General features: G+C 39.4%; 2 protein-coding genes across 2 annotated transcripts; one reads left to right on the top strand and one right to left on the bottom strand.

Annotated features, from left to right (window-relative positions):
- Window positions 1–11,699: 11,699 nt before the first annotated feature.
- Window positions 11,700–12,894, bottom strand: EAF01_008503 (uncharacterized protein; the record flags this gene model as incomplete). Its single annotated transcript, XM_038916759.1, has 2 exons — window positions 11,700–12,511; window positions 12,564–12,894. 2 exons carry the CDS (start codon window positions 12,892–12,894, stop codon window positions 11,700–11,702), a joined length of 1,143 nt encoding a protein of 380 aa, XP_038768121.1.
- Window positions 12,895–13,031: 137 nt separating this feature from the next.
- EAF01_008504 (uncharacterized protein) lies at window positions 13,032–14,809 on the top strand (the record flags this gene model as incomplete). Its single annotated transcript, XM_038916760.1, has 3 exons — window positions 13,032–13,088; window positions 13,141–13,853; window positions 13,904–14,809. The coding sequence occupies 3 exons, from the start codon at window positions 13,032–13,034 to the stop codon at window positions 14,511–14,513; spliced, it is 1,380 nt and encodes a 459-aa protein (XP_038768122.1). The 3' UTR covers window positions 14,514–14,809.
- Window positions 14,810–15,077: the final 268 nt, after the last annotated feature.

Here is a 15,077-nt window from a genome sequence, read left to right on the forward strand (position 1 = left end):
GCAGACACGCAAAAGGAATTTGGTTGTGTAAGATCCGTCGTGATGACGGATCTGATATCAAATGATTACTACAGTAAGTAAGATTATAATCCAGCGTCAAAACAGTAATAAGTACATTACTAGGTATGGCTCAATATGCTTGGATTCTCCTTTTTATCGCTTCTATTGTGTACTTCATTGAATATGTCTGTCTCACCAAGAAAACTCACAATCAATGGCCTGAGGATGATCAAACATTGAGCTCATCGAAGATTTCCGTCTCAATTTGCCAAATGTTGTATATCATCCATTCCCTGGTTCCATCTGTATCCATATATAGTCCATATCTCCATAATCCACTGCTACCACCACTCTTCGTATCAATACCTACATTGGTAGGTGCTTGCATCAGATATACTACTCAGTAGGTGTCTCCCTTCACAACGATACTCACTCACTTTAGCATCACGACAAGCCTAACATCACCAATCTATCATTCAGAGAGGAAGAAGAAAAATCATCTCTCAGCTGGTACGAGGTACGTACCTTGCCTATCGACATAACCGTTATTCAATTCCGACAAACATCGTAAAGATCGACTCTCTTTTTACTAGATAGAATCCATGATTCGGGTCCTTTTCAAACTCAATTGAAGTCAGGGACGAATCGCTTTAGGAACGGCCAGGATAAGAGAATACCCATTTTTCGTATAATCTACTTGCCATTCGAAGTTAGGATATCCAGACAGGGGAAATAGTCCCTGTCATAGACCTTGCTGTGCACTTGTCATGGACCCTAGTCGATTCACTTATCTGATCCGAAAAGTTGTAGGCTAGAATGGTGAGACTCGGTAAATGCTCTGGGGAGATGGAAGAATGACCTGACGGTAAGGTGATACGGCAAGAAAGGGGCGAAAAGACAGTATTCAGCGCGGGTATAGAAGGGTTTGAGCTATAGTGATGAGAGCTTTAACAGCACTGACTATAGGAAAGCTAAATGAGACTGCCAACAAGCACGGTGACATCTCGATCCGAATAGCCTTTCGTCCTTCGTTTTCGCATTCGGGTTAGCCAGTTCCAGAGCCGGACTATTTCCACGGAGAAATACACAATCCCTTGACATGGGTTCCGAAATATCCCATGGCTTTCTTGTATAGTCCACTTATTACAATCATAACTTCACAGAATCACATTCACAAGCAAACCATTTTTGGGTGTCTGGTCCATTTCTCTTTATCCCACAGCCAAAAGGTAACTCGGCTTAACGTAACCTTGCCTACATCTTACAACGATATCAACCCAACCATTCGAATCCCTACTACTCAGATGCGAGACGTGCTCATCTAAATTTACACATCTTTACTTCTAGGATACGGGGGACTTTCGATCTGATAACTTTAAATCGCTTTGTTTAATCTACATGTACGAGCAAAATCAAGATAAATTACAAATAATTAATGAAATCAAGGAACCAAGGAATCAAGGAAATACGTGGAGACTAACGTATGGGTGACAATCCGGTGACATACCAAATTCTTAACATCCCAGGACTCTTCCACCTGGTTCGACAGGGCATCAAAAGCAACAAGGAATAAAATCTGATTAGATGAATCAGATTAGATTATGTGATCCCCAGCGTGCCGAATCCGATATCATCCCTTTGTTGAGGAATCATCCCAAGACATGGGAAGCGAAGCTTTTCCCTGATTCAAGCTTTGTTTACAATTGGGATTTACCATTTTGTCAGATTGTGTGGATCTCATGCCATCTGATAAGTCGGCAATACTTTTCTCTGCATATCTACAGGCATTTTACTCCGTACAAGTATAAGCTTAGTATGTACTAAGAGTTTCTTGCATTAGCTTTTTGCTTATATTCTTCTATGGACCATCTACTGCATAAAGAAGGTAGTCACAATGGCATAAGGAAAGACGACACGGAATATTCATTCTTGCATTCGTGTCCAGCTGCTTGTACCCATTATCGCATGTGGGATCGCATGTGGGTTTCTTGACGCCCAAGCAATTGCATACCAGGATATGACAATCGCGAACCACAGTTTGAAAATTGCGACTTTGATGCACAGATGATGAACGTCATTACAAAAATGGGGAATCGTAGAAAAAGGATTCGGTAAGCTTATCAGATCGAATGATGGAAAGGGGTTGCGAAAACGGCGATTAGATTAATCTGATAAAATGAGATGGATGCGAGGATCTGATCTGATTAGACAAGAAGACAGGTGAGACTACGATATGTGGGTGATGGGATGAATACTGCGAGTGGACATCAAATAGGGCACGTGATTTGTGACGGGGTGGTTTGATTGCAACCTTGCAAACGAACAGGGAAATTAATGTTTTCAAAAAATCATTAGAAATATTTCTAGATCCAACCCACCCCCTCTCTTATTGCGGTCGAAAAGACTCGATTCAAGACGTTTGACATCGGGGGAAATCCTTTCCTTCCAGACGTGTTCTCTTCTTTCTGACAGCTGCAGCTATTCTCTCCTCAACCCCTTCATGGAATTTACGGCTCATATCTGGACGTGAATACCGCTATTTACCAAAGAAGTTATTTGAGATTCTTCTTTGGAATCGCTGACATGGCTAGAAATATTCCACTACCGTTGTGCTCCATAGATCTTCTGCAATTTCCCCAGTGGTTTGGAAACCCTTTGTTTTATCTCTTTTCTTCTCTTTCCTCCATCTCTTCTGTCTTTCTTCTCTTCGGTTCTTCTCGATTCTTGTAGAAAAGTTCAATGATCTTTGTGTTGATCGTTGTGATTGATATATACTTTTCTATGTGATCAACCCCGCTCAAAGGGAAAGTCCAAAGTGCTTGGTTGTGGTTCCTCTCCAGACTCACGAACACGGGGGCCTTGTATCAATTCCGCGAAAAGAAATGTCTCTGGGTCTGTATTCCTCACACCGGAATGCTCGATTGATCCTACGGGTTCATTGAGCTCAGTCTCTATAATTGTAACGCACTGGTTTTCGAGACGTGGTTTTAAATTAAGCGTAGGATTATGACTTCAATATAACGAAGTGTTATGTTGCCAATGTACAATAATCACATCTTTAGTTTAATGACAAGCCTGGCTGTCTATAACTTCTCCTAGAGTCTACTTTTACATAATTGTATCTTCTTCTCTTCACTTTTGCTCTCATTGATATGGATAAACACTTGGCCATGTCACAAACCCAGGGATGATAGGCATATGCCAAGTTCCACTTACAACATGACAATGAAGTATGTTACGTTTTGGAACATGTAGAGTTTTGAAAACCCACTTTAATACATTAAATGCTCGATGAAAACTTACCTCCTTTCCTGCTGTCTAGAATGACTTTTGAGGAGAAAATTCCTCCTTCAGAGAGAGGTAATCCATGGTGTTAGATACAAGTCCCGGTGGGATAGCTTCTGAATGATAGATCATGGCATCCTTCTAGATGTAATGTTTGACGTTCAATGTGGAGTCTAGGCTATATCCTCAGAGTGTTAAATCACGATTTATTGTTATTAGACGAGATCTTCCGGAGACTGCGCAGAGACTGCGTGTCCCCATGGGATATTCGCGAATGATCTTATTTACAGGTTATTTATCAGGATTACTGCCCGCTCCCTAGACTTTTTCTTAGTGTTATAAATAGTTGGGATCACCAATAAGTGCACAAACTCACGGAACACTCAAGAGAAAGAGCATAATTTTATATCAAAAAGAACTATTTTGAAAATGCAATTGAAATTCAAAATTTCCATTAATCTCTTTGAAAATTGAATATATGAATCTCAAACATAAAGATTTTATATTGTGTCAAAGTTGAAATCAATAAATTAATAATAATATTTTTATAAAAGAATCACTATAAATTTCTTATTAAATTTTTTGATAAGAAAGTGTATTATTTGTTTTTTCAATTTAGATCTTTTTCTTTTAAGATGAAATTTGAAAAAACCATTCTTTAATACTTGAAAAATACAATTTATCATCTTGATCAATACTGAATTATTTTTCAAATCTTAATTGAATTTTGAAGCTAATAAATTTGAGTGTGAATTTGTAGCACGCTACCCCGTAGCGTCGCTTACTTAAGAAGTGTATATAATAGCGTAGTCTCGATAGAGAAGAATGGAACAGCTTTTACAACAATCATAGAGATGCTCCCGCAGAATTTGTGCTTTCATGTCACGTTGTTCTGTGAGTCTGTGCACCCACTAAGTCGGGTACCCTACTTTCGGGCCACCCCCCTTTTGGGCCACTTTTTACACCAAAAATGGAATTTTTAACTTTCTTATTTATAGATAGAATTTATTGAAAATTTATATATATATAATTTAGATTATTTTTAGTTTACCTTAAAAATTTCAGATTTTTAGGAATTTTTTGTATTGAGATTTAGAGCTTTAAAATATCGATTTTTAAATTTGTATAAGAATTACATATAAATTTTAAACTTTTATAAAATCTTTAATAACTTTTTAATAAAAATTATTAAAAATAAATTATAAAATTTTACTATAAATTTATAACATATTTATTTTGAAGGATTCAGAAAAAAAAGAAAAATTCCTATAAATAGATATTTAAAAAAACACTCTTAAAATTGTAGGGATTATTTATACTACTTTAAACTCATTGTATACTATATCTTTATATTTATTAATTTTTTTAATTTTTTTTTTAATTTCTATATAAATTCAAGTTCAAAACTTTCAAAAAGATATATAGTTTTTTTTTAATAGTTGTTATTAAAAAGTTATTAAAGATTTTATAAAATTTTCAAATTTGTATATAATTCCTATATAAATTTAAAAATCGATATTTTAAAGCTCTAGATTTTAATATAGAAAATTCCTAAAATTTTCAAATTTTCAAAATAAGCTTAAAATAGTTTAAATTATATATATTCGAATTTTTATTAAATTAGATTATATATTAATAAAGATATTAATAGACTAAAAAAGCGATTTTTGATGTAAAAGGGTGGCCTAAAACAAAAGTAGTCCGAAAGTAGGGTGGTCGACTTTAATAATCGGCTCTCATAAGCGGCCGACTATAGAAAAACTTGATTATACCGGACTGGGTGTTACGGGAGCTGCCTCTAGGGTCACGTGGAAGTGTCTAGAGATCTCTCGAGGTGATTTAGACTAGACTTCAAGTAGGAATTCAATAAGGTTGTAACTGGTTGCAATTCTCGTAACTATAGTATGAAACTAATGATTGATCTTGAGCACGAAGCTCTACATTGTAATGAAACCCATTCCCTTATATAGACCTTCGTTCTCGTCTGGATAGCTTGGGTAGACTGTCTATCCTGTCTATCCACGGATAGCCTGGATAGCTTGCCTATCCTGTCTATCCATCACGTGACACTTGCCCCGTGACCTATATGATACTACTGCTTATCTAACCTGTGCTTACTAGATAACCTGTAACCGCTATCCCTCCTGTGCCTACTGTAGGATAGGTGCCAACAAAAGATAGGTACCTATCTTTTAATCATTGCTTATTGATTCGGTTACCGCTATCTTTCGTTACCCTTTAATCCAACTGTCCCTACAGTGCTGTTTTCGTAGGTTCCAACACCAAGGCCTTAGGTTTATCTTATAATCCATGTTGCGGTGCGGGTACCTCCGTAACACTGGGATATACCGAAAATTTGAATATACTGGACTTTTTTTCCATTTTATTTTAAATTTATATAGGAATACCAGAATTTCGACGAAAATTGGTATATTGGATTGAAGTAATTCAATTCCGATATAAATTTTAATGATTAATCTGACTAAATAAGCTATATTTTGAATGAGTAAGCTTGAAAGACTATTATCATATAATATTCTCTCGAAAATGTTAGGGTTTAGAGTGTTACGACAGACATCACATGACACATTCGCGTGTCACGTGAGGGAGCCTTGGGGAGCTACGGGCTCCAGGAGCATACGGATCCCAGGGGCTCCAGAGGACGAAGGTCTATATAACAGAATGAGTTTCATTATAATATGGAGCTTCGTGCTCAAGAACAATCATTAGTTTCATTACTATAGTTACGAGAATTGCAACCAGTTACCAACCTTATTGAATTCCTACTTGAAGTTTAGTCTAAACCACCTCGAGAGAACTCTAGACACTTCCACGTGACCCTAGAGGCAGCTCCCGTAACATAGAGCTGAAATCGGATATAAATTTTGGTTAGAAAGTTTGGATTATCATTTTTTATATCGGAATTTTCTTTATACCGGATTTCATTGGTCGAAAATTTCAGTTTAATATAATCAAGTTCTTCTATAGTTTCTAGGTGGGGAAAGCGAATGTCCCCGGAAAGCGAATTGTCCTTGCTTAACTATAGAATAATGTGTCTTTTATATTTATAAGAAACTTTCAAAAAGAAATGAAGGAAAATGAGGGATTTGGTTTAAAGATTGAAGATAATAATAACGATAATGTTGATTTAGGCTTTTATTAATAAATAATATTAAATAATTATATAGTTCAATTGAACTCTTTTTAATTGATAATAATAATTCAATTTTATAATACTTTTACTAATAAATTATTTTTAAAAGAGTCAAGTATGTGATATTTTGAGTTTGAACGGGGATAATTCGTTTTCTGGGGACATTCGCTTTCCCCGACTAGGAACTAGTCGGCCGCTTATGAGAGCCGACTATTAGTGGATGGGTCGGAAATTCGTATCAAAATTGCTGGCGAGTGAGTATGTTTGCTGTCATTGATATAGTCATTATATACTGTCATAGACATCTTGTCGCTATCAATACCTGAGATCAAACAAATGAATCTGGTTTATATAATACCTCATCCCGTGAGAAAGTCACAGGGTGGATGGCTAAAGTTCATGAGTACCGATCGAAAAGTACCGCAGTTTGATCAACGGTTGGGCAATCGCGGCCCTACGGCGCAGTTTCATCTTGCTTTTTTCGCTTGGAGATTTTACACAATGAAGACGTGATTTTATATATTGAAGAGTTAGGATTGAGACCGAATAGATAAGGTGAGGGGCTGTGCGGAGATGGGGCTTGAGAAATTGGAGTTGGTTGAGGGGTGAATTTGATGGGTAGGTAGTTGATGCCGGGAATGGTGTACCTAGTGGGTCTTTCTTGATGGAAGACTGAGAAAATAGATTGATCATTGGGGAGCGGGAGGGGTAAGAATTGCTAAGAAGCCAAATGTGAAAGTCGCGCGGGTACCCTTTGTTGAGTTTCTGGAACAACAGTAACTGACACGCAACTCTTGGCACATGAGTAGCTTGTATGCCTAGCTTGGGGTTTCAAGAAAGTCTATTGTTGATGCTGTAGACAGAAGCAGATGGAATAAGACGAATTATACATTGAGTGGTGACTGTCGTCTTTAAAGAATCACCGCTGTTAACAAATGGCGGGTGAATTCACCACGAGGAGTCAAGTGGTTAATTGTGGAATTTGAACGTCTCGGAAAGAATGACCACCAGTGGGGAATTGACAAATTGATAAGTATATTGTATTGTAGATGTAGATGGATTGCGGGTATATCTCAGTATCTAAATATGTTTGAAAACGGATGAGGAGTGTAGATTGCATATCTATCTATCTATTTAACAAACCGGAAAGTAATTTTCTTCCTAGGAATAAATATACAAAGGTCAATTGGATCCATCGAGTAGGAACGACCTATCCCTGGATTATTCATTATTTCTACTCTGATCTGCGATTAACTATAGTTTGGAGCTTACGCGTTGTTATAGAGGATTTCTTTTTTTCCCCATTTGTTGACTCTCGCTTGTGTATTCTCGTGGTCTTTCTCGCATGATAAATTTATCGTTGTCGTTTGGAATATTCACATCTTTTCTCCTGGGAAAAAAAAATGGATTTTTAGGTGGTGAGATACGTTAGATAGACTGCGCACAACTGAGTTCGCCTAAGTGATTATACTTGTCGCTCCACAATTACGCGATTTCAGCCCAACTTAATATTGCAGTTTTTCTATTCTGCTGGTATGTTTATGCAAGAAACTGTTCTGTGAATCTGAGGGGTCTTTATTTTGTCCCTGCAGGAAAATTTCGAGTGTAGGGGGATGAGGTGAGCTTACTTGCGGGGTATAGAGGGAGCAAGAGCTTAGAAGGCGCAAAGGGTGGATCTTGAGCTCTGCATGACTGTTTGGTGATATGTGAGGATTTAGATAGGTAGCTCGTCATCAACATTTACTCTTAACCGCAAAATAGTGAATGGCATCCAGAAGAATCTACGCAGTAATATGTAAACCAGACAAATTCTGCGGGGGTTGACGATCGTCACATTTATGCCCCCAGCTACAGATTTGCCAGCGCAGAGGAACTTCGCGCCCGCTAGAAGTATACTCCGATTTTACGGTTACGAATATGGGGATTTTCGTGGTAGGACTTGAAATAGGTAGTTATGGCGTATTGTTTTCCGCATGTTGATGTGGATTTTTGATACACGAAATCGGGATAGAGAAACGATGGGATTATTGTCGTTTTTGCACTTTTACTTTCGCTCTTGGAGGATTGCGTTGTAATTTTTTTATGTTGTCAATTATGTGAGTCTGTTGTGTTTTTGATTGTTTGTTAGATCACTTGCACTGAAGTTTTTCTTCTCATGTTACCGAGGTTTCGTGTAGATGCTTGCTTGCTCTGCTTTTCATTCACAAAGCGAAAGTCACAAGAGACCTGTAATGAGCTCCTGATCATAATCTGGCTATGATATTGTTATGAATTGGGGTGTTGAGTAGTTTATATATCATTGTTGGGGGAATAGTGAAGAGGGGAGAAGGAATCCGGGCTTACATTGTGAGGAGGGTGCTGGGATGTTGAATTGGGGGTGAATTGATGTCAGAAGATGAGGAATGATTTGAAGTGAATGGACGACTTAGCACAGGCATACGAGGCGATAATTCATCTTAATCACAGTTGTGAAAGAGGTGAGTATCTCGGTAGTGGTGATGCGAGGTTCGAGAGAGTTGATGGAGGGTATGTAAGGATCACTATTTAGCTGTCTAGACTTTTGCATGGTCAACACCAAACAGTATATGAGCCGTTCATGTTTTGGCAGTATGTAGTATTTTTATTACTATACTACGTTGAGATTCACTTATTAAATACGGGCACTTGTCTATGTAAAGAGGTAGTCGTCGTTCTCAGTCTGGACAAAAGCTGAGAGGCAAATATTCGATTATAACTGTCGTTTCTACTCAATGGCAAGACAATCATTTCTCTGCTGTCATGAAACCACATAGTCACGAAACTACACACGACTTTTCAACACAAAAGATTTAGAAATCCCACCATCGGAACACTCATCTCGTCCATAACTTCACGAAGTGACTCTTGTCTTTTCATGAACACTCTGTGTTTCAGAATCTTGAATTCACAACCTTAAAACCAAAGGGGCGGCTCTTTAAGCATAACTTCAACTCATCAGGTCTGTATGGATAGAAGCGGATGATGAGATTAAGCGAGAAATGAAAGCAAAGCGGAGAATACGCATATGATATCTAAGTATGATTTTAGGAGCGCATTCAATACTTTCTTGCGGATAGATAATTGCGATAGTAGATAACCACAACATCAGAAAATGGGCTGGGAAGGGGTACGGTGTAGATGATACGTATATGTGCGATGGAATTTGATGGGTTTGGGGGCAAGATGAGGCTTGATGTTTGTAAATTATACTTTTCTTCTTGTGTTGTGGGAGGAACGGATACTGTGTTATTGGCGTTGTCGTTTTTGACTTGAATTGTTGATATAAAAATTATTGTTATATGATATTCATTGCCGTTGTCGATGTGACTACCGATCAGATTTCCCAAAAAGAGAACGTGAATGGTGAAAATCAATTTTAAAGGCCGATCTACCTAGGCATGTAAGACAAAAATTGACTATGAGAATCTTGAAACGGGGAGCTTGTGACTGGACGATTGTTCCTACCATCTCCTTGTGCTGAAGCCGATTGATTCTTGTAGACAACTTACTCATTGTTGATGTGTGAAGTCTTTTTATTATTGAGATTCGAGTCTGCTATAGAGGGTCCCGGCTTGAGTTCTCTGTCTGCGGAGAAAGGAGAAAAGACGAACTCTCAAAGTCAGCGTCCATATCGATCCTGAAGTGATTGAGTCAACGACGGTAAGTCCTAACCATAATTTGCCTTGCTTTTATGTACCTTTTTATATACATCTTAACGCTCTTAGGAATATAAACCAAGTCAGTTAACAGACAGGATGATTGCCACAATATAGATCTTGCCCAGCTCAGATCTGATACACTTTTTGGTGTGGCTTAAATTCGGGCACTTGATGAAACAATTTCGGCAGATGAAAAAAAAGCTGAAATTGGCGATCTCATTTGAAGTGATTTTTCTACGTCGCGCGCTATTTTACGACGATGTGAAGGAGCTCTGGTATTTTCCCTTGGCTTAGCCCAATATCGTTGGATAGATCGGACTGATTACGCGGAATCAAAGATCTAGATCTAGTAGATCAGAACCGTTATAACCTTTTCAAGTAATTGATAATTTCATTATCATCCATACATTTGTAATGTTCTTCAAAACCATAGCTCATTATGGCCAAAAGTTCCAGCATAAACTTTGCAATTCAAAGTAAGATATGATTCCGTGATATCTAGACTGGCCTATAACGATGCATGAGCTACATTATATTCGAAGCAGCATGCGTCATCATGTAGTTGAATGAAGGGAACATGATATCAATCTATCAGCGATCGATGCCGGCGCCATCAAAGAATACTAGCGATAGTCGTACGAAAGGGACAACGAGAAATGGCCTATTTGTTTCATAGCCGTGTCATGCTCGGTGCGTCATCCATAATTCACATTGAAACTACAACATTAAATCTTTCTTATGTTTGGCACCAAATGTTTCCATGAAAAGCAAAATATCAAAGAATAAAGAATTCTAACACATTGATTTTTAAGATGAGACACGTTTGAATGGAATTATTGAGTTGCAGTCGATTTTCTATGTGTGATCTATCTCTTCGTCATCGATAAGCGCGGCTGACCATATACATAGGTTGATCCCAACGTGCGTTCACTGAGTTCTGGAGTGGCTTGCAATATTCACACCTCAAAGAGACCCAATGAAACATGAAACGTCAAGAATATATGTGAAAATGTGCAGAGTGTAGGCTTACTTGACTCGAACCTTTTTCTTTTCGACATTCTCCAATATCACCACGAAGGTTGAGCTACTATATCTATCTTATGCAACAGGATTTCAAAAGTTTCTTGGGATTGATTCGTCGCTCCCAATTAATTGACGGGAAGACTGTTCTTGCCATGAACCGTATTTGCTACGAAGTGACACAGTGACGAGAATGAGCCTTCACCGTCAACCTATCAGCTTTACATTCATTTAGCTGTGCTCGATTGCAGTGCTGCAAGCAAACATATGGGAGTATGCAGACCCAACGCAATTGCACGGGGGCGTAGAATATGCCCCTTCTCATAAGCTATCTGCTTGACTAGCGGGACATTGAAAGTGGTGGCTGAACTGATTCTGAACATCCACTTCGAATTTCTGTGGAGGAACGAAAGTACATTGCAAACTCCGGCCCCATAACGTCATTCGGATGCTTCTTGTAAAGCATTGTTAAGAAAAATCTGTGACAATTTTTGGTAGGTCTAACTAAAAGCGCCGACTATAACACAGCGTTGTATAGTCTGCCAGAGTTGAGTTTGTATGTCTTAATCCACATTGAAGCTGGATCTCATCTTTACTGCTTCATCATGGATTTCGGGAAGGGCTTCCGCCCGCTCCAGCCATTTCAAAGCCTCCTCAGTTTGACCCTGAGATTTACACATTGAAGCCATGTTCAACATACTCAAACCAAAGCCACTTTCAGCTGCGACTTGAAACCACTCTTTGGCATAACAATAACCTCGCTCTGACGGGTTTTTGTCCGCTTGGTCACCGTTCTTAGATAATTCAATAGCACCAAGGTTATGGCATGCTTCAGGCATACCTGCACCAGCCGCTTTGAGTAGATAAACCATCCTATTATCCTCTTCCTCAGGACCTACATGTTTTGAAAGATAGAAGAATGCTGCTGGATGATCTAAATCTAATGCTGCTTTGCTGAACAATTTCTTTGCAGCTGCTCTATCAGTCTTTTCTAAAATCAAGCCAAGCACGACGAGTGCCTCTGCAGCCCCTGGAAAGTTTGGCGACTTTTCTCCAGCTACAGCTTTTTGCAACCAATCTCGAGCTTCCTTTTCCCTTCCTCGACTGTATAGAATTTGACCAAGGAGTCCCATTGCTTGAACATTGCCATCTTTCTTGGCTAAAATACCCAACCGTTCAAGAAAGGGGGTAAGCCTTGTTGTATAGAGCTTATTATTATAAAAAGCTTCCGACACAACCTCTAATGTAGCCGCTGGATCTCCTATAGCTGAAGCTGAATCTAACAACACTCTTGCTAGACGTTTTTGTGCTTGTTCCCGGCATCTCCCCATGGAAATAGATAACTGAGTCACATCAGATGCCGTGATACCATGCTCTATAAAACATTAGTAAGCCAGGTCAGCTGTGGAGAAGATGAAAGACCTTACTATTGCAAATCCCAATCTCCCAACCTTGGTTCGGATTTCCATGTAAGCTCTGGTAGTTCTTTAGGAATTCCATGGCTTTATTGGGGTCGACCCTCAAAACTCCAGCTTTATGGTCTGTTTCAAGAACGAACATTGGTGGAAGAGCATCGGGAGTATTGATTGGCACCCTCTTCCGTACAATCACTGGTTCAGTAGCATGTCTCTTTGCCAATATCTGCTTTCTCGAAGGTTTGATATTGATAGCGAATAACCTTGGAGTGGTATGAAGCGACCTTTGATTCAGTAGTCTAAGACCATTTTTGAAAGGAAGCAATATTCGAGGATTCGACATCTTAACATTCGTGTATGAAATATCAAATATCGATCAATGAAAAGCCTGATATTAATATAAATCACAAGCTTGATAAAGCAAAGAATAAACAGTCGTCTGCTATTCTCGATTATCGGAAAGGCGGTGAATCCGATAAAATGTTCAATGTCATAGCGCTTGCCGGCACTAAAGAAATCTCAAAGATTTTTTTACAGGTTTGTCCTTCATCCAAGGCCCACTCACACCTTTATTAACCATTATTTAAAGTTCAACCCAATACAGGTTTTCTGTATGTTCGCCAGAATCTTTAAAACGTCTTCGAAAGAGGATCTTCAGGCGGACGATCCATTGACTCCTAGTCAGCAATTGCGCGACGAAAGTAGAAGAACTAGAAGTATGGTTACTACGCGGGGTAGAGCTCGAGAATTGGCAGATAGTCCCTCAGTGAATGGAGATGGAGATTCTATAATCATCGATGAGGGTACTCCAGTTCCAAAAAGGAGAGGGCGACCGCGCAAATCGCTTCCTCTTGAGGATGATGAGGTTGCTGCCACTCCGCGACCTACGAGAAACTCGAAAAAGTTGTCGGCACAGGCAAGCGAAGAAGAAGCTACATCTATACAATCACCGCAAGTAATGGAAGAAATACCCAATTCTGCAGAAGAATCGGAGGATGCGCAGGTTATTGAAGCAGATGAGGAGGTAATCAAGACATCGAAAGCCAATGGAGATGTTTCTACTCTTTCGAAAATCACTACCACTGTCACAACGCCAGTTGCGAAGAAGCATAAGCGATTCGATAGCGCAGAGCCTGAGCCTGAGCCTGAGCCAGTAACAGAAGAAAAATCCGAAAGAATTGAAGCTGAGCAGGAGGAGGAAGAAGAGAGTAGCGATGATGATGCCCCGCAGGAAGTAACTACAAATGAGGCTGCGAAATCCGTCAAGGAAAAGGAAAGAGAAGCAATAAAAGCAATTGAGGAGTATGTTCAATGTTATTTCTGCCTACACGACTTGCTAACGAGGATTCCAGACAAGAAGCTGCCTCCAAGAAGAAGCGCCAGGAGAAAGCCGCAAATCTTAAACGTCAAGCAGAGATCTCTAGCAAGAAGCGCAAGTTGGATGTTGCATCCGGACAAGACGAAATGTTACCTCCCGCTCAGAAATCGAAGGTCGAGATCGCATCAACCACAGAGAAGGCAGACATCGATATGGACGAGGAATCGAATACTCTAGAAGGAGAAGGAACGGCAGATGGACGACTGGACTCCGAGGACGACATTGAAGAAATAAACAGAACTTTCGCAATACCCGGGCAAGTTCCACTTCCAGACCTTCTGCCGGCTGAATTTTTAGAAGATGATGACGGTGATAGCCCAGAGCCTGGACGTCTTCACTCGAGCCTACCCACAAGATCTGTCAAGCCAGACAAGTTACGACGCCTTCTGGAGAAAAAGCCAAAAGATAAACGGGTTGGTTCAACTACATTCAGAGTTGCGGAAAATCGAAATCCACTTTTACCTCCTAAAGCATCAAATCAAGCACGCTTGCTAAAGGAATCGTGGTTACAAGGTCGGGCAGGAACTAAGATCAAGCCAAACCGCAAGCCCTTCAGCCAAGGTTTTATCAAGACCAAGAAATAGAGTGGAAACTGTGCTGGCGATTGCGACGGTAAGAATGAGGGAATTGGCTTTTTGTGCGGCGTCATTCATCAGGGGGCGAGAACAATACGGAGAAGAGACTGATCAGGGGAACATGCAGCGGAGGAGAAACTACCAAAAATAACGGTCATTTCGAAGAAATCAGGGTCTGGAAATACAACATTGGTGTTTGGCTAGGGCTGGCGCATCTGAATAAAGGATTATTGAGTGATTCCCAACTTTGTTGAATGAAAATCCAGTAGCATAGAAGTCCCGGGAAATATTTAAATTTGATTACATGCTCTTCCACAACCTACTGAATTTCACGATGCTTCCTACTTCTGAATTCAAATATCTTCCAAATTGTGAATCTAGACCCCGCAATGCTCCATGATACTTTGAGTAATTGCTTAAGCCTCTTATTTTTCATGTTAGTGCCAATTTAATGAATGTCTTTATTACAGAATCTATGTAGTGATTTAGTATTGTGTAGAGACTGGCAGCTAATGAAAGAATAGTAAGTGGTGTAAGGAGGTGGAAGGTGGGGAAGGAGAATATCATCTTACT

Source organism: Botrytis porri, assembly GCF_014898465.1.
Source record: "Botrytis porri strain MUCL 3234 chromosome Unknown BPOR_011, whole genome shotgun sequence".
Lineage (NCBI taxonomy): Eukaryota > Fungi > Ascomycota > Leotiomycetes > Helotiales > Sclerotiniaceae > Botrytis > Botrytis porri.